The sequence below is a fragment of the Anabrus simplex genome, chromosome 1 (assembly GCF_040414725.1).
Source record: "Anabrus simplex isolate iqAnaSimp1 chromosome 1, ASM4041472v1, whole genome shotgun sequence".
NCBI classification, from domain to species: domain Eukaryota; kingdom Metazoa; phylum Arthropoda; class Insecta; order Orthoptera; family Tettigoniidae; genus Anabrus; species Anabrus simplex.
The window spans coordinates 249,924,889-249,943,819 of NC_090265.1; the positions used below are offsets into that span (position 1 = coordinate 249,924,889).

Consider the following 18,931-nt stretch of genomic DNA (forward strand, 5'->3'; position numbering starts at 1 on the left):
TCGTAAGAGGCAGCTAAAAGGTGCCCCAGGGGCTCTCAATTTGGGAACGTGGATTGGCGACAATGGGCCCTTGCCTCCACTTACCTGTGCCAGGCTTGTCACTTTCATCTGTCCTTTCCAACCTCCCTTGTTCAACTTGTTCTTTTCTGACCCGATAGTATTACAACATTCGAGGCCTAGGGAGTCTTTCATTTTCACGTCCTTCGTGGCCCTTGCCTTTCCTAGCCTGTTACTTCATTTTTCGAAGTGACAAATCCCTCCTTTTTTCTTTTTGTTTCTCTATCCACTGTGGTGTGGGACACATACGAAGAATACACCCACAGTTTCCCCTGCCTGTCATGAGAGGCGACTGAAAGGGGCGACCAAGGGATGATTGAATTTGTAATAATAATAATAATAATGTTATTTGCTTCTTTATTACTTTTTATGGTTTTCGGAGACACCTTGATGCCGGAATTTAGCCCCCTGGATTTTATTTTACGTGCCAGTAAATATACTGACACGAGGCTGACGTTTTTGAGTGCCTTCAAATACCACCAGACTGAGCCAGGATCGAACCTGCCAAGTTGGGGTCAGAAGGCCAGCGCCTCAACCATCTGAGCCACTCAGTCCAGCTGATTGAATTAGAACCAGGAAACTACTTGTGATTAGTACCCTCACACGGGGAACTCCATGGGTCACCTTTATTTGCGAGCAGTACCACTATGTTAGGTACACAATAGGTTTATGATTAGTAGCAGCAGAGAGTGGTTCATTGCGGGTTTACAGTACTTGTGATTAGTACCACTATATGCGGAACACCATGGGCTTATGTTGCCTGTGATTAGTACCATTATTTGAGAAACACCACGGGTCTGGGCATTGCCTGTGTTTAGTACAGACTATGTGAGAAACACCGCGGGATAGTTTGGGTCCCTGTGATTAGCACACCTAGGTGAGGAACACCATGGGTTTGCGTTGCCTTTGAGTGGTGCCGTTATGTGAAAAACACCATAGGTCTGTATTACATGTGCGATGTACAATACTTGTGAGTGGTACCATAATGTGTGGAAGACCATGAATCTACGCTACTTTTGATTAGTGTCGCAACATGAGAAGTATCATGGTTCTACTCTTCTAGTGATAAGTACCATTATGAGGGGCGTTGACAAGGATTTCAAACCCCTTTAGACAAGCATCATCGATTCCTGCTTTGGATGCAGTCCCTTGGTCAGTAATACCATTGTTTTAAGATAGTTTCTGGGAAGTTGGGGCAATGCGGGTTGGATCCACTGATTGTTTTAAGTTCACAATCATTGTTCATCGTCGTCTTTTTGAATTCTAGTCAGTGGATCGATTTTGGAATTATTTTAACTTTCAGTATTGTGAGTTGGATCTGCTGATTATTTTAAACTCATATTCATCCATTCTTTCTTCATTATCACGTTTTGAATTCTGGTCAGTGGATGAAATTTGGACTTTTAAATTGTCATTAAATTTTGTCTCATTTTGTACCATAAAGGGCTGATGGCCGAGTTGTTAAAGCCCCTTTAAACAACAAGCATCATTATTATCAAATTTTGTCGTCTTCCAACCGACGTTATTAGGTTTGCAAGGCCTAAGGAGTCTTTCATTTTCACCCCTTTGTGGACCTTCCCTTTCTTTCTCCAATGGCTTTATTTTTCCAAGGTGTTCCACATTTTCTACGATTAGTGCTAATAGAGGTCGGTTGCCCAGGGGTAATAATAATAATAATAATAATAATAATAATAATAATAATAATAATAATAATAATAATGGCGCATGACTTCTGACATGACGCCGTATAGGTAACCTTGCATGTCTGTGAGGATTGGTCTCTTCCTAAGATGAATTCTTATTCTCAAGATGGCAAAAACACCCAATCGTGAACCAGAAGAATTATTCAATGAAGGTTAAAATCACTGGCTCAGCCGGTAATCGAACCTGGGACTCCTTGGATCAAAGACCAGCATGTCGTTTAGCCATGGAGCTGGTCAAAACTCATGTCCTTGTCCCAAGGTGGTAGAGCTCTTTTCAGACACACCCCCAATGGAGGTGAGCTACATGTGTCATTTTAACATCATACCAACCCTCCTGCCATTCTTAAATCTCTGGCAGTGTCAGAATGGAACTCGGGCCTCCATTGATGGCAGCTAGTAGCACAAACAGTTATGCTATAAAGGTGGACATTGCACACATCCTCTTATGAACTACTTACTTGATTGCTGTCTGCATAAGGCGCTATACCAAATTAATGGAGATTTGCTATAGTAGCCCTGGGGTATAAAGGAAAAGATGATAAACATATAGCTAATAATTAGAGGCCAGTCAGCTTGATGTGTGTTGCATGTAAGCTTTCGGAAAGCATTCTTTCTAATTATATTGGACATGTTTGTGAAATTACTAACTGGTTTGATAGAATGCAGTTTGGGTTTAAGAAAAATTATTCCAGTGAAGCTGAACTTGTAGGATTCCAGCAAGATATATAAGATATTTTAGATTCAGGAGGTCAGTTTGACTGTACCATGATTGACCTATCTAAAGCGTTCGATTGATAGATCGTGGGAGACTTCTGGCAAAAATGAATGCAATTGGATTAGATGATAGAGTGACTGAATGGGTGTCTATATGTCTAGAAAATACAACTCTGGGGAATTACAGTACAGAGTAGGTGAAGCATGATCTAATCCTGTCACCATTAAGAGCGGAATTCCTCAAGACTGTATTGTTGGACCTTTGTTTTCTTATGTACATATATATAAATGATAAGAGTTCCTGCCCTGCAAAACATGTGACCTTGCCATGGTGGGGAGGCTTGCGTGTCCCAATGAAGCAGATAGCCGAGCCACAGGTTCAACCCTATCGGATGGGTATCTGTCGAGAGACCAGACTAACGAATGGTTCATCGAAAGGGGGGTAGCAGCCTTTCGGAAGTTACAAGAGTGGCAGTCTAGATGATTGACTGATATGGCCTTGTAATAATACTCGACATGGCTTAGCTATGTTGATACTGCTACACGGCTGAAAGCAACGGGAAACTACAGCCATAACTAACTCCCAAGGACATGCAGCTCTCTCTGTATGAATGATGTACTGATGATGGCTTCCTCCCGGGTAAAATATTCCGGAGATAAACTAGTCCTTCATTCGGATCTCTGGGTGGAGACTACATGAGAGGGGGCAATCATCAGGTAGATGGATACTGATAATTTATGAGTCGGAGTGTGGAGTGTTAGAAGCCTGAATCATTGTGGTAGGTTAGAGAATCTGGAAAGTGTGATGGATAGACTAAATTTAGATGTAGTTGGTATAAGTGAAAGTATGTTGGCAGGAAGAGGAGGATTTTTGGTCAGGCGACTACAGAATTATCAACACAAAATCAAATGGGGGGGGGGGGGGAAATGCAGGAGTTGGTTTAATAATGAATAAGAAAATAGGGCAGCGGGTAAGCTACTATGACCAGCAAAGTGTAAGAATTATTGTTGTCAAGATAGACACCAAACCAATGCCCACCACAATAGTGCAGGTCTATATGCCTACTAGTTCAGCAGATTGTGAAGAAATCAAAAGAATATATGAAGAGATAGAAGATTTAATACAATATGTAAATGACTGGAATCTAATTGTGATGGGAGACTGGAATGCAGTGGTAGGCCAAGGAAGAGAAGGTAATACACTAGAAGAATTTGGATTCTGACAAAGGAATGAAAGAAGAAATCAGCTGGTCGAATTCTGCACCTATCATAATTTAGTCCTTGCTAATACTTGGCTCAAACACCACAAAAGACTGCTGTATACATGGACGAGACCTGGAGACACTGGAAGATATCAAATATACTTCATTATGATTAGGCAGAGATTCAGAAACCAGGTGTTTGATTGCAAAACTTTCCCAGGAGCAGACGTGGATTCTGACCACAACTTGTTGGTCATGAAGTGCCACCTGAAGTTGAAGAAAGGAAGGAATGCAGGGAAGTGGGATCTAGACACGTTGAAAGAAAAGAGGGTGAGGGACTGTTTCAAGGAACATGTTGCACAAGGACTAAATGAAAAGGCTGAAGGAAACACAATAGACGAAGAATGGACAGTTGTGAAGAATGAGGTCTCTAGTGCTGAAGAAATGATAGGAAGAAAGGTAAGATCACCAATGGATAACTTGGGAGATGCTAGACCTGATTGATGAACGACGAAAGTACAAGAATGCAAAAAATTAAGAGGGCAAAAAGGAATACAGGCAATTTAATAATGAAGTGGATAGGAAGTGCAGGACAGCTAAGGAAGAATGGCTGAAGGAGAAGTGCAAGGATGTTGACGGTTGAATGGTCCTAGGAGAGGTAGATGCTGCATACAGGAAAATCAAGGAAACCTTCGGAGAAAGGAAAACTAGGTGTATGAATGTTAACACTAGAACCACCGGAATATATTATATATTGTATATTATATGACCGATGCAGTCATTTTGACCGCTATTGAAATTATTATATTCTCATTCTCGATACGCACGGTTACTCATTATTATAGTTTTGCCTCTGTTTCTGCACATTGCTTTATGAGTTTCAATATTTATTTATCAATAAAAAGACACCACGCACTCGTTACACTGTCGTCAGAAACCTGCCGCTTTGAATATGGAGTAAGTCTTGGATTTTCTTTTAAGGGGGTATGGCGAGCAATCCAACCAGGTATCATCTTCCCAGTCTGCTACAGTCCACTCCCTGATACCATCAGTACCTAATGGCGCAATATCTGGACATGGGAGGCTTTTACCTTGGTTGTCGTGTCCCCTATGATACCATGCTTTATAGATTACTGTTTTTACGACTGTAATATAGAATAATTGAAAATTCGTCAGTACTCAGCCGATGCGAGGCATCATTATAATTTGAATACAGTATAAATCAAGGAATTTCACCAAACTTGTTTTGCTGATGGTTATAATAATACTAATACCAACTTACCTTCAGCCTGAACAATCTGGTTTTCAACGTGATCTGAATCACTGCTTTTCGAGTCATCACTTGACTGGTAGTAATCTTCGTATGCATTTTCTCTTTTTAGGTCCTTTATATATGGACCACATTCTACATCAGACACATCTTCAGGAACGTCATGCAGTAGACTCAGCAACTGAAGGTTTACGAGACATGTTTACGGTACTGTGGCAAGATGACTTATGATAACACTACCGAAGACGCAGTGGAAATAATGCTTATACAATTCGTAATATATCTGAGTTCCATTGTTGTGTTTTTGAACATTACGGACTTGGACAGATGAAATTTCAAGTTTCAAATTTAGGAAGAAGAAAATAGAAATAGTGAAAAAAAAAACAAGAAAAACAGTTATTTATTATTTTTTGGTGGAGAAAATAAATTTTAAACTGTTAATGGATGTAACAGCACTACCAGGTGAGGGGTTTGATGGAGACCACAGAGTAGTGGCAGCAAAATTCAAAATAGGTAAAATTGTGAGAGTAAAAGGAATAAGACAAGGAAATAAAAATACAAAAATTAAAAGATAAAAGAACTTAGGATAAGTTTCAGGAGGAATTAAAACATCCCGATGTCAGAAACAGAAATTGTAGTAGAAGAATGGACCAAATTTAAAAACATGTTTTTAAGCTGTGCAGAGAAGATTTGTAGCAGAACTTCGGTGAGAATGAAGGAAAAGGAGACACCTTGGTGGAATGAAAAGTTGAAGGAGGTTGTTAAACGAAGGAAGAAAGCATGGCAAGAATGGAATAGAGATAGGAAAGAAGGATGTAAGATGAAGTATAAGGAAATTAAAGTAGGTGTAAGAAAGTGGTAAATGAGGAAAAGAAAATGTTGGGAGATATTTACGCAAGAGTTGGAAAAGGAAGTAATGATGAAAAAAGAATGTATGGATTGAAAAAAAAAATGAGAAAAGAAAGAAAAATGTCTGCACAACACAAGCAAAGGAAGAGAGTGGAAATTTAAAATGTTAAATTTCCATAACAGACTCAGAGGAGATAAAGAATAGTGTAGGGTATATAAGGATGGCCTCCGCAGAGCACAGGATCAGTCTTAGTCAGAGCTGGGAGCAGGCAACTAACCTTTCGCCTGCAATCTTAATTGTAATTTATAAAATAAAGGTACTGGGAGCGACCCCCTTTTCGGGGTGATGCCTGTGCTTTTAATTTACACACGAACTGTCCTACAGTCTGTATCAGGAGCTCATGATACACTAGACAGGAACAAGGGTTATGTTCTAAATGAATTCTGAAAGAAGGCAGGATATGAAGGGAATATGAAAATATTGTTGTTTCCAGATGACATAGTGATCTGGAGAGTCAGCAATACGGAAGTGCAAATCCCCATAGAGGCTTTAAATGATAATATTGAGAAATATGGTATGAAAATCAGTGTGGAGAAGAGCAAAACAGAGGTGATGACAAGAGGGGAAAGAAAAGGAAAAGGAATTGTTAGTATGAGGGGACAAAATCTTGAGGTTGTTGAATAAGTCATATATTTGGGAAGTGAAATATGCAAGATGCAAGGTTGGTTAAGGAGATCAGCAGAAGGGTACAAGTGAGAAATACTTTATACCAGAATTTAGGAGCCCGGTGTGGATCAAAGAAGTTTGTATGAAATGTAAAGAGATAATGTAGAAGATGTACTATATCCCTATATTAACGTATGCATCAGAGACTTGGACTTTGACAGCAAGAAATTAGAGTAAAATTCAGGCCAGTGAGATGAAGTTACTGAGGAGTATGGTAGGGAAGACAAAGAAAGAGAGAGAGTAAGAAATGTTAAGATCAGAAAAGAGAGAGGAATAGAAAAACTGAGTGATAGGATGGAGAAGAGTAAATTGAGATGGTTTGGACATGTTATGAGGATGGAAGTGGGAAGGATACCAAAACAAGTGTTGGAGGCTAAGATAGAGGGAAAAAGGGCAAGAGGGATGCTCAGAGCAAGATGGATGGACTCTGTCAAGAACAGTATAAGAAAATCAAGACTGGACTGTGTCCCCATTTCTACCATCAAGGTAACTTGCCCCAGACTAGTCAGCCGATCCCAGGTGTGCTCAGTCCGAAATATGATAAAATAATGCCCTAAAAATCCCTATACCCTGGATCTTGATGGGGAACATATAACTAAATATGGACATGGTGAGGTCAATTAAAACTACCAATAAAGCAAGGCGAAGCATGACATCAGTTTTGGAGGAAAATCTTTTAATTAAAATAAACAAGATAAATATTTTAAAAACTAGCAAAGTATCAAATAATCAGATTTACATGACTCAGATTGTTGTTTTCCTTTTCAGCTGGATCAAGTCCATCTTGAGAATCAGAATATTTTACAAATTCACAAGTATGCTGACACACATACTTAACATATCAAATCAGATTTTTAAGTTTTTAAAAATTAATTTTAACACAGGCTTGCGTGCATGCACCACGCTCCTGGCTTTAATTTTTGTTGACACTTTTAACTGTAGATGAGTACGTTCCCCATTTCTGCGCACATGACATTGCAGTGAGGTCCCTAACCTTAAGAAAAGACGTGATCTAATGCGCAAAAGGGGGGACAAAATAACCTAACTGTACAATATATAACACGCTGTGTGGTAAAACATCCTACGCACACAATATATACATCTTGAGCCATGAACAATCTCATGAGCATAACAAACAATGTGGACTGGAACCACACAAATCAAAATCATATAAAAGGCAATATATACATTCAAAGAAACAAAAACATGATATCACATTTTCCAGGGTTCACCAAGGAAAGCATGCGGCATTCACGCAACTCGCATCCACTTAAAGCCACAACGAAAATGAAAGGAAACATAATTAGACGTTACGCAACACTTCCTATTTAACACAGGTTCCTGAAAAATAATTACAGGACACAAAAACAATAATTCGACGTATCCTGGAAGAGATGACATGACACAAAATATTCCTCAGCGCGGTTCTATCGTAAAAGAAAATCCAAAACAAACGTCGCGATAAAAACTCTCGTCAACTGCCACGACCGTAGAGACAAGTATAGGCCGCTCAAATAAAACTCTCCTCGGTAGACAAACGTATCACCCTCGCCAACACACGGTGGAATGACTCAAAGTGGAGATCCACGTCTCCCAAAATAAAGCAGCAATACCCAAACCACAGGGTCCAACCCTTTACACACGCTGCTCAAGAGTCTACCCGAGGCAAGTCACACAATCAAGAAAATGCAGGCCTTTCAGATGAGGAACGAGTCCTCTTACTCAAAATCACACAAATAATATCTCATGTCCTAAAGTCGCGTAAAAACTGAAGAAATGACCGCGCTGGTCACAAATAAAGCACTCACGCACAAAATAAACATGAATAATAAAGTGTAATAAATATGATGAACTGAAACTAAGAACTTGCCACATTGACAATCAGTCATGTTTGAACATCGGAAAGTTACTGAAATATCTCAACACTACATCGCAAGAAACTCATTAGATGGTAATAATAATAATAATAATAATAATAATAATAATAATAAATATATTAAACTGATAATAATAATAATAATAATAATAATAATAATAATATTTTAGACATTTTATTCTAATTTTCGGAACTCGAAATACTAAACTGCGTTCGTGGAACTCGTGAATCAATATTTACTTTACCACCTAGATATACAAAATAGTCGTGAAGATGACGCTAACAACTTCGTGGATCCATACTCCACCGTCTTACACACTCTCATTCACAAATCATGCAATAAATCCCAGAAAACGTGACGGCATGTTTCCGTACACTTTGAGCTCCCCTTAATAATACTTTAATCTAATCCTTCTTGACTTTAATTTGAATTCTTATTTACAATTACGCCCCGAGACGTACACTGCGTCTCAAACATCAAAGCAAACAAATCAAAATTTTATATCAGGCTAAAATAAGAAACTGACTTGTAAATAAATGACGCTAACCACTCAGCTAAATAAATCAGAATAAAATGTAAGAAAGCAAGCTGCGACTTCATGCAAATGGTCCACATTTATGTTACAATTTATATTTACATTAACAAGCTTCCTATCATTTACTTTAAATAGGACGTAGTCCTATCAAACAAAGCTACATCTACAGAAGTTAAATACCAAACTAACCTATCCCCTTTTGCAACATTAAACACGTTCACACTCACATAATTACATTCAAATACTGTACTCATCTGCAATGTTGACTAATGGCCGCTCGTCCTCGGGAGACAGCCGACCCCATCTTGCTTCTTAGCCCGCCATTTCGATGATAATGCAGCCTTCAGAAAAGACCTGGATCAGTCCTTTTGTCTCCATTGAGGGGTAGTAAGGTGATGTCGAATTTTCCGTTGCTGCTTCTGCTTCTGGATGTCGTCTAAAACATCCCCTCGTTCACAATGTAGAAATTAGGTCAAGATCAACCGGCCAGTTCCTAGAATACTACAGCCGGGGGGTAAATTCCACCGTCCGTGAAACCAGTTCCCATTCAGTCGCGGAAACGCTTCTCTTATCTACACTCGTAACTAGGTCAAATATTTCCCATATTTTACACGGCTAAACTGAAAATGGTAAAGTTTATGCCCTCGGAAAATGATTCACCCAGGCAGGCTACTATGCACTTTGAAATGATTAAATGGAACTGTTCTCTCCCTTTGGTAGTCGTAAGTTAAAAGCCATTCTCCCAGTATAAGAAAAGTTGAGTATATCAAATGTAGACTGAGCGTCTTCCAACAAAATTTTACGAGTCCCTGCACGATCACTCGCGTAAATAAAAACTACTTCTTACGATGTTACCTGCACAGAATCTCGCCGAATAATAGGGTAACTAACTGACGCTGTCATTGTTTTATTAACTCGTCCTCGAAGACGCCGTCGTATCCTCGATTGGGGCCACATCTCTTCTGGACCAATGCCTCACCGTATCGCCGGTGGCTCTATCGTTGCATTGGCTCGACGCATCGCGTACCTGACGCTTACTTCAAACATTTCTTATAAGCGACCCTAGCCTCTCGCCAGGGCATCTGAAATGTTGTCCGTTGGAATTCTATTGTTCCCTTGTTCGGCTTTGTGTGTGTCATGTCGAAATTCCGCCTTCCAAACTTAGCTGGTGAGCAAACAAATCTGAGCTCCAAGCTCCCTGCAGAAATTGCGACATGTACTGCTGAATGTAGATGTTTCCTGTCAGTTACTAGTACTTAAATGGAATATTCACTGCACATTCGAATAAATGACTGATTAATTAAATGAGCACTTCAATAAGGGCTCAACTGGAATACAATTACTGAAGAGGAGTGGTGGAAGGAGAGGCAATGGTGGAAAAGTGCCATCAACACCCCGACCTGGCAGGAGCTGGCCAAGGGGAAATGAAAATGACTATGATGATGAGTAAGGATGTAATGGAGAGGGCATATACTGTTCTTTGGTAGGACCACAATTACAGTATGGTTCCAGTCTATGAGGCTCTGACCAGGATTACTTGGTTTGAGAAATGGAAAAAATCCAAAGAAAAGCAGCTCAATTTGTTCCTAGTGATTTCTGATGAAAGAGCAGCATTACGAAAATATTGCAAAGTTTGGGCTGGGAAGACTTGGGAGAAAGGAGACCAGCTGCTCGACTAAGCGGTATGTGCCTAGCTGTCAGAGGAGAGATGGCATGGGAATCACGTTAGTAGATGAATAAATTGAGTGTAGTTTTTAAGAGTAGGGAAGAACACAATATGAAGATGAAAGTTGGGATTCAGGAGGATAAATTGGTGCAAATATTTGTTTATAGGAGGACGAATTGGGAATTGAAATGATTTACCAAGGGAGATGTTAGATAAATTTCCAGATTCTTCACAATTATTTAGGAAAAGACTAGGTAAACAACAGATACAGGATCTGCAATCTGGGTGGCGACCCTATATGCAGATCAGTGGTGATTGATTGATGATGATTCTGTGCATCTTGCTTGTGGTGTGTAGCATGAAAAAATGCAGATGGCAGTGGTGTTGGTGTCAGTTTTGTTTAAATGGAAAGCAGTTGGTATGTGGTGTGGTTTACTTCAGCTACACTGTTCTGAAATTTTACTGTGACGCCATTATGATTAGACCTTTGGACATGGTAGTAGATTTAGTGTCTTTCTCTGATGTTCTTGGCTTTGGATCCTGTCCGTTTTATTTCCTCTACACAGGTTATGTCGATATGTCACCTCTTCAATACAGCTGCAAGTTCATGGTTGCAACCTGTGAACATACCGATGTTAATAGTTGGCAGACATCATCTTCATCAGACTAGTTTCCTTGGCCTGCTCTGTCCTTGAGCAGATAGCCCCTCACACATTTCCCCCTTCGTTCAGGTGAAGACAGTGGGTGTTATTTATTATCATACTTTAGTTTCGAACTGAGATGATCAGTTGATGCAACAAAGAAAATTTTCCATCTGGTTGTTCTACCTGTCATTGGAAATGAAATGGAATACCACCCCTAACATGGAGAATAGACACATTTGGCAGCCAACTCTAACCTGTAGTATGGACACTGCCTGTTGGAATCTAGTGGCATTTCTTCCATTCAGGGAACATCATCCTCCTAAAGGAACTCATCTGCTTTGTCGTTTGTTCCCTTCCCTTAGGAGGTTTAGTTATTTACTGCTACCCAACCCCCAGCATTGAGTTGCTGGATATATGGTGTGCTCTTATTACCATAGCAGGAAAACCTGACCAGTCACTCATAGTATGAACTATGAAGTACTTAAAATGATTAAAATCCAACAAATTCTGACCCAAAAAAAGGTTATAAGAAGAATGTACAGGGTGTAAAATTAAGGTAAAGCTAAATCTTCAGGACATGTTCCTCACATGTAGAAGAAAATATGGGACATGGGTCGGGAAATGCTTTATGTCCATGTTAAAACTCATTTTCTACAATTCACGGAGCTCGATAGCTGCAGTGGCTTAAGTGCGGCCAGTATCCAGTATTCGGGAGATAGTAGGTTCGAACCCCACTGTCGGCAGCCCTGAAAATCATTTTCCGTGGTTTCACATTTTCACACCAGGCAAATGCTGGGGCTGTACCTTAATTAAGGCCACGGCCGCTTCCTTCCCACTCCTAGCCCTTCCTTGTCCCATCGTCGCCATAAGACCTATCTGTGTCGGTTCAACGTAAAGCAACTAGCAAAAAAAAAAAAAATTTTTCTACAATTCTACATAGTACATTAATCATAGGAAATACACAGGAACAGAACGTGCCAGCATACCGCATGAAACTCTTGTTTCTTGCATGAAATGTTCAAAATTCCCTCGTGGTTATCATACACGATACTCCAGCGATACATCAGCGCATCCAGGATTCAATACAATGGCAGGTTGATGCATGTCTCAATGCTAACGGAGGGAATTTTGATCATTTCATGTAACAGAGTTCTATGTTGTGTGCTGGTACGTTCTTTTCCTGTGTATTTACCATGATTAATGTGGTATGTAGAGTTGTAGAAATGAGTTCTAACATGGAAGTAAAGCATTTCCATGGAACATTTTCTTGTACATGTGCCAAATGTGTCCTGAAAGTTTGGCCGTACCTTACTGTTACATCTTGTATAATATGTAGTTAAAATAGGGTAGTGAAGGACTAACTGTAATACTTTGGTAACTAAAATACAAAATATGGTATTTATTATAATATACACCATAATTAAAACACCTCTGGTGCTTTCTTCTTTTTAAATAGCTTACTTTCTTTGCATTAGGTAACAATATGTGAAGATGGGTTGCTGCTTTAGTAAGACGCCTTCCCAGAGATCATCTAGAAGTTCTGAAAAAGTTCAGAGCCATTATGCGCCTACTGCTCCTTCCTGGGATATTATTGACTCTTCAAGTGTTTACACATCAGAAAGAAGAGATGAAGAACGTTCATCAGAGTCAAAAAGACAGGTAAGGAAAGTGTAAAACAATCTGTTTTCATCAACAGCTACTGCTCCTTTACCATTAAACCCATCACGTAATGAATTATACTCCATCTTCAGTCCCTTCATGCACAGGAATATCTTCTTGAACAGAACATTAACTACTGTTTTCAACACCTCCAGTATCATCTACAATACTAGATCATAAGCATGCAAGAATGAAGAACCTGAAGTGAAATCAAATCAGGTAATGAACCATATTATGTAATGGATCTTCAGTACTGTATCTTGGTAAGGGAGCAAAAGGGAGAGTGATGTTTATATAGTCTGGTTACTTGATATGGAAGACCTAGCCATCAACAGTTTTTTTTCTTCCCCCCACCCCCCCCCTACATTCATGTTTGGTTGTTTCCATGTCTATGCTCTTGTTTTCTCTCTCTCACACAGATTTTTGTCTGTCATTATAATTTGTGTAAATTTCATCTAATCCAGGATACTGAGAACGAAATACAAATATTTTAAACATAGGTACCCTACACCACACTTTTTATTATTATATCATCATCCAAAAAATGGTAACTTGGAAGGTGTCTTGTTCAGAACCAAACACATAGGTTTTTCATTGAAACTATCATAATCAAAGATGAAGAACAGTACTGTCTAAACCCATTTAAATACGGAGTGAACCATAAGTAAGTGTACCAAAATCTACTGGTGTTCATGTGCAGATAAATTTTGGTTTACCCGAAGAGCAAGGTTGTTTGGCTCCTTGACTGAATGGTCAGTGTTCTGGTCTTTGGTTTAGAGGGCCCAGGTTAGTTTCCCAGCTGCGTCATGGACTTCAGCCAATCTATTTGGAGGGCTGGATATTTGTTTTTTAATTCACACCTCTTCATACTCTCGCAAAACGTCACATTACCAACTACCATCAAAACATGCAATAGTGAATTCATTCCTCCAACCCAGGTTGGCATCAGGAAGGGTATAAAGCCGTGCAAAATAGCTCGCACGTGCGACCTCTAGGGTGTGGCAGAAGCACCAGCGGAAGCATTTCATATGATTGCTTTACTAGCTGTTGCACCCATAGTTGATAGGATGATCACTTAGCGTGTGTACTATTACAGTAGAACCTCGATAATTCAAAATCTGTTAATTCAAAATCCCACCTAATTCGAAGAAGTTCTCTTCCCAGAAACATGAGATACGGTTTTGCATGTTATTTACATTGTTTAATTAGAAATACAGATAATTCGTAACTCAAAGTACAATCTCGAAACCATTACCGAAATTCAGATTTTTAATTCAAAACTGCCTTTACATTTTAAAACAATAGTATATTACAGAGTACGGTAATTTAAATTAAATATTTATCCACGTCATGATAAGAAAACGTGTGTTTCGGACGTGGAGGGGTAGCTTTCCGGACTTACACTCACTTCGGTGGGTCTACAGTGTGCTTCATAATTGCTAAGTTGAATGAAATCGGAATTATTTTGTATTCAACCTTTTAAGGAACGCCGTAATATCATGCAGCAGGCAGTGTGCAGAAAGACATAATCCGCGAACACTAGCGATGCTGACAGTTGACGAAAAAGCGTGGCTCATATAATCAATTCGTAGGCACTAAACAATATTGTCATTGCCGATGAAACTGCATTGCTTTCTTTTAATGACGAGCCCAAATGGTCTTATGGTTTTAAAGGAGAAAGTGCCAGCTGGAGAATCGTGGAAGGACGGGGGTCATTGCAATGTGTTGCAAAGTTGCAGTACATACGGAAGTGAGAAACTTTATCCCCTCATCATAGGAAAGTTCGATAAGCCATAATGTTTTAAGGGCGTTGGGGACTTTCCGTGGAAGTACAGTACATCTAAAAATGCAAACAGTACTACTGTAATTTAAAAAATAATGCATTTGCACAGGGGAACCAGCATAATTTATCCTCGTCTTTGAATCGTGTGATTTCTTTTTCTTTCGTTGCGTGAGGTTATGTTTGTCAGTGCTTTATCCAAGTGTATTATTTGAACATTGTAATAAATGCATCTTGTTGGATACATTTCGGAAATAGTTTTTTCCATGGCATTTGAAAGGTTTAAACTTGAATCAAGGTGATCGCAAGCATTAATGAGTCTTAGAATACTTTGTGATGTGGCAAGTGTTTACATATCTGAAGTAGGAGAGAAGTGCCATGGCAGGAAATGGTACAAGAATAGAGTCATAGGAAAGTTCTATTAGCCATGATGTTTTAAGGGCATCGGGTACTTTCTGTGCATTAATCCAATGAATAAAGTATTTGCACATGGGAGCCAGCATAGATTTCTCCTCGTGTTTGAATCGTGCTTTTTTTTCTCCTTCGTTGCGTGAGGTTATGTTGGTCAGCGAGTTATCCAAGTGCATTTTTGAATACTGTAAATGCACCTTCTTGGAAACATTTAAAATAGTTTTTTTATGGCATTTAAAAGGTTTAAACTGTGAATCAAGGTTAACTGCATGTAGTAACGGGCCTTAGAATATTTTGTAACGCAGCGAGGGTTGGCACTTCTGAATTGCGAATTGGCGGTTAATTCAAAGTCCGATTTTTGAGTCCCAACGACTTCGAATTAACGAGGTTTTACTGTACATTTCTTTGGACACCTCATGATTTTCCTGAGATTCTCAGGCACATAGTTGACATTCCTCTCCCTGTTAATGCCTTGTCTTGATGTCTCCTGGCTCTCTGTAGCCATTTGCAGTTTAATCTTTTTTTGCATTATTGTTGCTCTTGACTTGATCTATGCCTCCTGGTATAAAAACGATCAGTATAATATTCGAAATATGCAGAAAGATGTACAAATCTTTAAAATATTGTTGTTGTAAACTATGGTTTTATTGGGAAGTAACTCCAGTACAAAATGTGTATCTCTAGTACGCCATTCCCGCGTCCAGGATGGTGAATGTAAAAGGAATCCTATCCAGCTTCTCAGGGTTGTCGATTAAGTAATTTTTTTTTTTTTTACGTGTGATCCAAAGAAGACGTAGATTTGTGGAGTAATTTTACTTGCCGGTCGACCCGATGGACGTCTCCATCCGACACATTAATGTTGATTACCTCTTAATTCATTATCTTAACTCTAACGCATCTTATTACTATAATATCATGTCATAAATAAGACTCAAGTTAATCTTAACCGCTAGTATTTATTAACATAGGGAGAAAATCTTGGAAGATAAGTGAAATTATTACATTAAGGTTCAAAACAATTGACTTGGTAACGTCTGGGAAGTTCATTTTGCTGATCATTGTTATTATTCTTCCTTCATCATCTTAATAATCAACATTGAAACGTGCTACCTTTTGTCATTCTTACATTTGTACCTGAAATTGAAATTTACAATCTGAGTCTGGGAATATAAATTTCATTATCTAAGTTATTTCAGTTATTTCATGGCTAACATCATTTATTTGAAGTGAAATTCATATTCTTCCTTATTACGTTGTTAATTTACTGTTCATTAATTATTAAGTATTGGTTTTCTCAGGATTTTTATTGGTTCTTGGTCTAAGCAACAAGAAAAGGGATACGTTTCTCGTAATATGTGGCACAAGTTTGCCTTAAAATCAACTCATCTATCCTTGCTCTTAAAAGTATGTCTTATTTAATCTTAACATATACATCACAGTAATCATCTTGCCTAACAAGGTATGCTAAATTTTACATGACTCAATCAACATAACATTATTTAATATGTACAAGGAAATCTCATCCTGGGAGATATTGTGCAGCCTGACCTCGTCTACTTTCTTATCTGTGGAGTAGCAGTTGGTGTCATCTCTTTAGAGATCGGGCCAGCTAGGAAGGCAGCCGGTGAGGGGAAGTGTGCGAGCGAGAAAGCAGACCTTTGGGAGCGAGAACGCTGACTTCCCCTTCTCGCTCAGCATTGTGGCGACGTACAGTTGACCAGAAATATTTGTTATAACTGACATGTAACACTCCGCGGATTTTCATTTAGTGGAATTCCCTTCGAACGGTTAATTACAGACATACCTAGCTGAAATTAATTTATTTACAAGTGTTACAGATGATAGATAGATTTAAGGAGTTAGAAAATTTAACCTCTTATTATAGTAGCTGTCAAAATCGTTTTCGTGTTTCGATTTGCGTAGTAATTATTTTAAATGATAATTTGATGTAAAGTTAACTTTACGACGCTGTAGATCTACAGTGTAGATTGTGGTTTGCTATAACAACAGGCTTCATAACCTGAGTCACGTCATGTAAAATTAGTAGATAATAATAACATTAAGATAATATCAACAATAATAATGACAATAATAATAAGATAATATACACCAAGAGTGAAACACACTACATGAAAATTGAAAAACTCTCACATACTATGTGAAAAAGGAGGATAATTTTTTACAGATATCTTCTCCTCAGAATGGACTCTAATGGATTACTGGAACAATTCTTTGACTTCTTCCGTAACCACAAAACAAAACCGAACTGGTTTAAAGAAACTGAAAAAAGACTTAGTAGAATTAAAATTACAGAAAGGTAATAAAGTAATAACTAAAGAAGAAATAATAAGGTTCCAAGACAAATCTACATTAAAAGCCAAATCTGTTATCTCTGAAGACGAGAGGAAACAAAGATCAGAAAGGATCAAGAAATACTGGGCACTAGGAAAAGAACAACATACAGAGAAAGGATTGATTCAACATACCCCAAAGAGGGTGAAACGAAATAATAATAATAATAATAATAATAATAATAATAATAATAATAATAATAATAATAACAATAACGACAACAACAACAACTTCTTTTGCTATAAGGCAAGAAAGCAGGGTTAGACTATAAATGATTGTTTGTCCCTAGCTCCTTAAAAATGCCAAGATTTTGTTGCTCTCTTGTAAAATAAGAAATGTGACTTAACGATATGACATAAACTGTATAACAATATAATGAGTCTCAGGTACAGAAACAAAATATAATTCATAAAGTGAAACACCATAAAGCGTCTACATAATATGCTGAGTAAAAGGCAATGACGTATGTATACAAAGATGACTTAAATGACACTTGAAATAATAAATAATGAAATAAAGACACTATATTCACAAAATGAGCATATACTTGTTTTATAATGTCCTCTACAGTTCTTCAGTTCCACTGAGTCCTCCGTTATCACTTCTGTCATCCTCATCGGATGACGTGTTGTCGATTCCCAGCTGGATCACAAAGGACTCCATAATGTCTTCAAGAGGTTCCTCATCCGTCATGAAATTTTTCTCCATTTTTTTTTTTTTTTTTTTGTGTTCACATTTACGCTTCTAGTCTTCAGTGGATATTGACGTGAATTTCTGTCTGGCGAGTTTCTCTACGTCGTCAATAGTAAAGGTGACATTGTGAGAAGCTACCCAGTTCTTCACTTCTGCCCACATTATTTCAATACTGTTTAATTTAGGGTGATACGGGAGCAGTCGAAGGACTGTGTCTGTACTGTTCCGTGAGTTTATCTGGGACGTATATTTTGTGTGCCGGCTTGTGCAATTTGATAAGCTTATAAAGCTTGTGCTTGTACATCATCTTACGGCGTGGAATGTTCCTATTCACTAGCCAGGAGATCATCGTCGCTTTCCGTGAGCTGGAAGTTGGAGCACGATTTACTTCCTTGTTGTGATATGACTCGTTGTCAATCACGAGAACACTGCGAGGTGGAAGATTAGGAATAAGCATATCTTTCATTATTCATGTCATCGTGGTAGTCGCCACTCTTGCTGCCAGACTTCCGGATTAGCAGACAGTTCTCGATGAAACCCATGTCCCCGCCAGGATTTAATAGGACAGCCAGAAACAAGATGAAACAAGACTCCGTTCCCTAATACATCTGTACTTTATTAACGTTATTTGTATATTACTGTTGTCTAGTGTACCATTACACTATTCCAAAAGTGAAATTACAATTGAGTTAGAGTGAACACTATTATCCCCAGTGAAGTTAAACAGAACAAATAATTCAAAAAATACAATAGAAATCTAGAATAACTCAATGTCAAAATTTACATAATTAT

The 18,931-nt window shown here is 38.5% G+C and overlaps 1 protein-coding gene across 3 annotated transcripts in view; it reads left to right on the plus strand.

Moving 5' to 3' along the window:
- LOC136864568 (uncharacterized) overlaps window positions 1-18,931 on the plus strand; it is a 170,975-nt gene that overhangs the window by 10,720 nt on the left and 141,324 nt on the right. For all 3 annotated transcript variants that reach the window (XM_068226062.1, XM_067141762.2, XM_067141744.2), the window contains exon 2: window positions 12,720-12,903. In XM_068226062.1, the coding sequence (XP_068082163.1) occupies window positions 12,736-12,903 (168 nt within the window). In that variant the 5' untranslated portion in view covers window positions 12,720-12,735. The remainder of the gene's footprint in view (window positions 1-12,719; window positions 12,904-18,931) is intronic.